Here is an 8,000-nt window from a genome sequence, read left to right on the forward strand (position 1 = left end):
GTCTGACCGCTGGACAAAGAGACGGCTGCATTATGAGTGGATGGACAGCACTCTCATCTGAATCCCTCTGACAGCGTAATGATGCAGGACTCGTCAGGTCAACCATCGTTACATCCGTGACACGCTTCCGCTGTCAGACACAAACCAGCTTTTAGATTTCATCATTTACTCACTGTCACAAGTCATACTGGAACAAACATCAGTCATTTTAAACGTAATTAATACAAAAATGTGTGGTTTTACTACGAGACGTGAAAGCAGTGGAGAAGAGTGTGATTTGAACTCTATTCCTGAGCCATTTCTACAGACGCATGCTGAAGCTGAAGAACGCTCTGTGTGACTGTTTCCTCTACATCTGACCTCGTGGCATTTCTGGAGAACAAAGATCATGATTTTTCATTACCTTAAAAAAAATGCAGTAAATATGATGAGTTACAACAATATTGAGAAAGATGAGCAGACGTTGCTGGAAGAGCTGGAGGAGCTGTGAGACGTTTATTAGATTGTGGGTGATAACCAGTATTTATGAGCGTCTGAACGCACCTGAGGGTCAGAAATACCTGCACGGACCATCCCAGAGAATAAACCCACGGCAGACTCACACCAGAGTCGGGTTATCTGACCACGGAGAGAGAAATGTGCTCGTTTACACAGCCTGGAATGCTTTATGTTACTGATAAAGTACATAACAATGAAGAAGACGTAAGAAACAGAGAGAGCTACACATATAACTCATGATGTTTGAGTGAAATACGATAGTTAATCTGTGATATCATGTCTAAAACGAAAGCTGGAAAAGTAATTTTCCAGTGAAGAGAGAGGTGAAGAACGAGAGTGAATGTGTGACTCATCAGAGCTTTATGAGCTGATATTTGTGGGCTGTGCGGCAATGAACAAATACAACCATATTTTACTGAATTCTTCATAATCTGTCAGCGGGTGGAGATTTTTCTCTTCATAACGTCACCGATGATGACTGCCTCACGGGCCGAGATCCATCAGAAGAAGAGCATTTCGTGAAGAACACAATTGCAATAAAAGGCTTCTGGCTCTCAACTAACTGGAGATCAGCGGAAACATTAAAACACCGAGGCTCTGATCATGACGGCAATCTTACAATCACCCTACATCCACGCCTTTCTCCAGACGGATCTACTCTGGTGTGTGTGTGTGTGTGTGTGTGAGTGTGTGACAGGTGCGTGTGTGTGTGTGTGTGTGTGTGATGGGTGGGTGGGTTTGATGTGATGGGCATGTGTGTGTGATGTGATGGGTGTATGTGTAAGGTGTGTGGGTGTGTGTGTGGGGGTGTTTGAATGATGGGTGTATATGTATGTGTGAGTTGTGTGTGTGTGTGATGGGTGTTTGATGTGATGGGTGTGATGTGATGGGGTGTGTGTGTGATGGGTGTATGTGTAAGGTGTGTGATGTGATGGGTGTTCGATGTGATGGGTGTGTGATGTGATGTGTGTGTGATGGGTGTGTGATGTGATGGGTGTGTGTCTGATGTGAGGTGTGTGTGATGGGTGTATGTGTGTGTGATGTGATGGGTGTGTGTCTGATGTGAGGTGTGTGTGATGGGTGTATGTGTGTGTGATGTGATGGGTGTGTGTCTGATGTGAGGTGTGTGTGATGGGTGTATGTGTACGGTGTGTGATGTGATGGGTGTGTTATGTGATGGGTGGTTGATGTGATGGGGTGTGTGTGTGATGGGGTGTGTGTGTGATGGGTGTATGTGTAAGTTGTGTGTGTGTGATGGGGTGTTTGGTGGGGGGGTGTTTGATGGGCAGGCCCTTGGTGGGTAATCTAGAATGCCGGGAGAATTCCCAGTGGACCGCTTCACTTTTGGGCTGGTCGAGGTTCTTCTTTTTTTATTTATTTTTTGCATTTGTCACGTTAGTGAGTCTGTCTTCTCTTAATTAACACTACACACATAGAGTTGCTTGGGTCCATAGCCCGTATTTTCCTGGCTGAAAAAGCCAGGTTGAAGAAAAGAAAGGCACTGGAGCTTACAGATGCAATTTCAAGAGGACAAACACAATAGGCAACTGGTAAAAAGAGATAGGCCTAGTAATGATTAGAATTAGCAAAGTAATTATTCAGCTTATACCTTTGTCAACCTATTCACAAGCAAAATATACAATTTAATTAATTAGCCTTTGTGAATCACCCAATACATGGCGATTCATAGACTTTGCAAATATTACGCAATTTAATATTGATAACCAATGTTGGGAGTAACGCATTACTAAAGTGATACATTACAATAATATATTACTTTTTTGCTATAAAGCAGTAGTGTAAAGCATTATTAATACATTTTTCAGTAATATTTTACTCCGGACATGTTCAGTAACGCTTGCGATACAACACACTTTTAGCACAAAATGTAATTGTTCAAAGAAAAGAAAAGAAGAAAACAGCAAGACATTAACGAATCAAAGATGCAGCAAAATAAAATAAAAAAAAATATATATATATATATCTGTTCATGGTCAGTTAATAGATGCGTGTGGGGTTCACGTAAATAAAGATTAAACGACATTTTCTGATATATTTGTTTAGCCATTTTTTTAAAATTCATCTCTTGTATTGTGTGACGTAGTGCAATGAAGGTGTGTTTAGGGCATGATTTCAGCCTCTGTGCTCGACTGGACGGTGGAAATAATGGGTAAAGATAGCAGAAGACTGCACATTCACAAAATGGACGTATGCACATCTTGTCATTTTACAATTGCATAAGGCATTTACATTTATATTCCTGTTGTGTGTAATATGAACAGACCCAAGCAATTCACTGATATTGCCAGATAATCACTTTACCTTTACCATACTTTTAACAGACCTGGATCGTTTGTGATTCTGGATGTCATCCTGTCTTGCATTGTCTTGAGACTTCACTTTTGCCAATTATAAGCAATATTGTTAGTAGCCTGGATAGCCCCAGTCATTATGCTACATCATATCATCCTCTACTGGATGCACAACGCTCTGCAGTACATTTTGACATTTCAGAATATTAAGTTCTACTTCTGTAGTTATTTTGGTGAAAGTAACTCAAAAGTAATACAGGAGTCATGTAACACATTACAATATTACGGTCTCAGAATTGTTTTGTAAGGAATTACTTTTAAATGACAGTAACAAGTAATCTATAATGTATTACAGTTTAGAAGTAACTTGCACAACACTGTTGATAACAAAACTCACGCTTGATCTGCTGTCTATGAAGCTCATTGAGTCAGGACAGCTTGGAGGCTTTCATGTTCATGTGCACAGAGAAGGAAATCCACACGTCTATTAGCAACGACACGGTTATCAGTAAAGTGGCTGAATCCAGTGCACTGATTAGGGTGACTACTGATGCTACTGATGCTGTTCGCAGTGTAACCGTAAACTACTGTGACCTGAACTGTAAACATTAGTTCAATATGCCTCTTTGTGGAAGAGTGGAATACATTTCAAATGCTTTATTTATACTTTTTTTCTGCTTTAGTTAATTTATCAACCTATCCTTGTGGAATACTGGAATATTTTTGTTAACTTCTCAGCTTCTGTGAATTATTATTTAAAATTTTATATTATTTGTTGAATTATGATATTAATAAAAAACTACACAATAGGAAAATCTGAACTACTTCATTTAACCAATTTGGAAAAAGTGTTAATTTGGTATTCCACCAAGGAAAATGTGGTTCGGTCTTGAGCATGAAACTCCCCCAATCCGGCCCTGGTGATGGGTGTGTGTGACGGGTGTGTGATGGGGTGTGTGTGACGGGTGTGTGTGACGGGTGTGTGTGACGGGGTGTGTGTCAGGACACAACTCTGTATAATGACATGGGTATGACACAGGTATTACAAGGAGAGGGTTCTTATGAGGACATAACCCATGTCCCCATTTTTCAAAACACTTATAAATCATACAGAATGAGTTTTTTTGAGAAAGTAAAAATGCAGAAAGTTTCCTGTGAGGGTTAGGGTTAGGTGTAGGGTTGGTGAAGGGAGATAGAATATACAGTTTCTACAGAATAAAAACCATTACACCTATGGGATGAACACACTTTACACAGAAACAAACGTGTGTGTGTGTGTGTGTGTGTGTGTGTGTGTGTTGTGTGTGAGGTGTGTGTATGTGTGAGAGTGGTGTGAGTGTGAGGTGTGTTTGATGGGTGTGTGTGTGTGTGTGTGAGAGAGAGAGAGAGAGAGAGAGAGAGTGTGTGTGTGTGAGTGAGTGTGTGTGTGTGTGAGAGTGTGTGTGACTGTGAGGTGATGGGTGTGAGAGGTGTGTGTGTATGTGTGAGAGTGGTGTGAGTGTGTGATGGGTGAGTGTGTGTGTGTGTGTGTGACTGTGTGTGTGTGTGACTGTGTGTGCGTGAGGTGATGGGTGTGAGAAGTGTGTGTGTGTGTATGTGTGAGAGTGGTGTGAGTGTGTGATGGGTAAGTGTGTGTGTGTGTGTGCGTGAGGTGATGGGTGTGAGAGGTGTGTGTGTCTGTGTGTTGCACCTGCAGGCGTGTGTTGAGCAGCATGAACTCCTGCTGTTTCTGCAGGTTCTGCTCGAGGGATTTGGAGAGGAGGAAACCCATCCTGAAGAAGAGACACCAATAAAATATAACATACAACACAGCATCATCAGACACTTTCCTAATGTTTATTTCTACCGGAGTCTTTCAATAGAGTTCAAACGCATCAGAACATGAAAATCACATCATTCATGTCAAGAAAATTAAACTCGTTTTAAAAGACCAAGATTGTATTGTGACATGATTTGTCTAACAAAGATTTATTATTTCAGCTGGAGCTTCTGACTGGTTTGGCACTGAGTGTTTCTTTTAAGAACTGTTAGAATTCTGCGATTCTTTAATTCTTCTGTAAGCGAACTATAATATGAAGAACAGGAGTGTCCTTGGATCTGCTTCATTATCTGTTCAGTCTTGATAACAGAAACAGTTTCTGAAAAATATCGAGTTCACAAATCATCACAATGACGAAGCAGGAATCAGGGAGAGCAAAAACATCGCGTTCTGGAGTGAAAACCCTCCAATCTTCAGTTTAAACACAAGAATATCTGGAGTGAAAGAGGATTTGAGGTTTGCTGAGGAAATCTAGGCGATGTGTGAACAGCTCTCTCTCTCTCTCAGGGAACTCTGTCTCGTGTTCACACACAAATAAACTTCACAGCAAACACAGTCAACAGCATAAATCAAGGCTGAACGTCAATCATACCTTACAATACTGATTCTGAAGTTCAACAAACACCAAGGGCACGCGAGCTCTGCGCACGCACTGACGGCACGTCACTGACGCAGAACGGTCTCGCGACTGATTGGCTCTCGCGCTCTGCCTCGACTCTCATTGGTTCTCGTGCGCAGACGTCAATAAACTCAAGCAAAGGACATTATATTCCCGAAAAATCGTCTGAGACACAAACGTTCATTAAAAGTTAATTAATTGACACCAAACACCAAATACGTTGTTTCTTTGACAGTTTGCTTTAGGTAATTTTTAAGTAGTTTTGGATAAAAACGTCTGTTAAATGTATTAATTTAAATGTAAAAATATTTATAAAACGATCAAATAAATTGTCTTATACTGAAATAAAATATTTTTTTCTTCTGATTGGTCCATTCTGAACGGCGCTGAGTAAAGTAACGAGGGTCACGTGACTGCGCCTGTTGACGGTCTTCAGTAAGAGCGGCAAAAGATCGAAACAGAATTTAACGGTCATTAATTCTGAGGTAAATAAAGTACAAGAAGAAGAAGGAGTTACTGTAGAAGCTCATCTCATCTGACAGGTTTGAACTCGAAACTTTTGTGTTGTTCATTAACTCTACTTTCATTTAGTCTTTAATTTTAATAGCAGATAAAATACATATTGTTTTATTATAGGCCTATATTTCCATGTGCAGTTTTTTTTCTTTTCAGTAAAAGGTATAATCAGTCTGTAAGAAGCTTAGTCTTTAACGTGCAGCAGCAGTTCGTTTCCCGAAACATTCTTAACGAACTTTGGTCGTTCGTTTCATTAAGTTTATTGATAACGACGGAAAATGCGACCATACTTTTATATACATATATATCTGGTCTTGTCTCATAAGGTTGAGTTTGTGGAGCATCTCTGGCTACAGAGAGGTCAAATCTATCATCATAGCGCCACCTGCTGACCACAGTGCAGTCCTGCATCTGTCCTCGTCTTCATCAGATGATATGAACTGCAGAGCACAACACAAGAGCACTACAGGAATCGCACTGCACGTGTTTATTAGTCGCTTTCACCAATATTAGAAACAGTGCATCATAAGGAAAATAATAATAGTAAATTTAAACCATTGAAAAATACGTGACGAACAGAAAACCCAAAGTCAACAGAGCTGAAAGAAACACAATCCCTTATCTGTAGTGGTATAAACTTCGGATTGATATATTCATATTTACATATTAGTTCATAATTACATGGGAGAAGAAACTAAATGTACAATGCTACAAAAAGTATTTACAAATCAATAAATACACACACACACACACACACACTCAAACCAAATGAAAGGCAAAAGTACAAAGAACTATTCATTTTGTACAAAAATTACATAAAAGAAGATACAAAACCCGAGCAGGCGAGTTACAATAAAATCTTTTTTTTTTTCTTAAATCTTTTTTTGACAGTTGAAAAAGACGAATGGCAGATATCTGTGTCCAGATCTGATCTGAGAGATCCTGGAGACGGTCAGTGTTCCTGACCAGACAGCGCTGACCTCACGGACTGAGACAGAGATCTTTGGCCCTTTGGGTTTAGTTATCATAAACACAAGACATGAACACACATACCAAACATTAAAACATAGCAAGCACATGCACGCGCACACACACAAACACACACACACGCACACACTCACTCACACACACACACACGCACACACAAACTCACACACACACTCAAACACACACACTCACACACACACACTCACACACTCACATATAAAGGATCTATGGCAGGTCAGCTTAGTGAAGCGTGTGCATTCAGTCATGAACGACCTCTGAACTACAGGTAAAACAAAAACTCATTACAATTCATCTTCATTTCTCTTTTTCATCTTGTTTCTCTCTTCCTCCGATCTTCATCATGTCTCCGGACAGATGAACATCTGGAAACTTTCTGGCATTTCATTGTAATTTCAAACGCTATGGTCGTGTTTCAGAAGGGGGTTTCACGCATCGGTGTGCAGCGACTGGAAATGAATCAATGTGATGTGGGTCGCTGAAGTGTAACTTCACGTGAAGGAGTATGGATGCACTGCAGAAACTGAAGACACCGGAGCACGTGTGATCTCTGAGTCGAGTGTCACTGAGCGTCTGCGCTGTTAGACTAGAAGAAGACTTGTGTTAGAAACTACCGGGATTCAGTGCTCGTCTTGCTCCACATTCACTGCTCAGATCCACACATGAACATCATCTCCTCCAGAATTATCATTTGTACTGGCAATGAAATGAAAGGATGAAACAGAAGAAGAGAGATGTTTCATCAGCTTGAGCACCACTGTGTTAGTAAAGAGGAAAAACATTCTGATGAACGTGTGCAGTCTCTTCCTGTCATGTGATCAGTCAGGTGACCACTCCATCAGACCGTAGTTCATAGTGCTCCAGATCCCACACACACACGTCTAACAGCTGACATCACAGACGAAGCGGGTCTGGGAGATCCAGGGAATGGTTGTAAACACACAGATGTTCTCTCAGGGAGAGAGTTTGGCCGTCCAGACGGTGACGAGCAGTTCATGAGAGACAAACCCAGCTCCTGCACAAGAGTTTGGGATTCAGAAGATTCCCTTGGCGATCTTCAGACCTTTCTGCTTCATTCGGGGCAGCGTGGAGCTGGACACATGTTTGGTTCGGCCTGCTCTCGGGAAACCTCTCTTCTTCAAGACAAAGTCATAGTTGGCCGTGGAGTTCATGGCGTAAAAACATTGGCATTGTCGGGGATCTTCAGCTCTGTGTGGAAATAAAACAACAG

At 41.0% G+C, this 8,000-nt stretch overlaps 1 protein-coding gene across 1 annotated transcript in view; it reads right to left on the bottom strand.

The window, feature by feature from the left end:
* LOC113088779 (plasminogen receptor (KT)-like) overlaps positions 1-5,355 on the bottom strand; it is a 10,122-nt gene extending 4,767 nt beyond the window's left edge. Inside the window, exons 1-2 of the mRNA XM_026255833.1 lie at positions 5,222-5,355; positions 4,501-4,582 (exon numbers count right to left, since the gene is read on the bottom strand). Of these exons, the coding sequence (XP_026111618.1) occupies positions 4,501-4,581 (81 nt within the window). The 5' untranslated portion in view covers position 4,582; positions 5,222-5,355. The remainder of the gene's footprint in view (positions 1-4,500; positions 4,583-5,221) is intronic.
* Positions 5,356-8,000: the final 2,645 nt, after the last annotated feature.

Source organism: Carassius auratus, unplaced genomic scaffold (assembly GCF_003368295.1).
Source record: "Carassius auratus strain Wakin unplaced genomic scaffold, ASM336829v1 scaf_tig00047130, whole genome shotgun sequence".
NCBI lineage: Eukaryota > Metazoa > Chordata > Actinopteri > Cypriniformes > Cyprinidae > Carassius > Carassius auratus.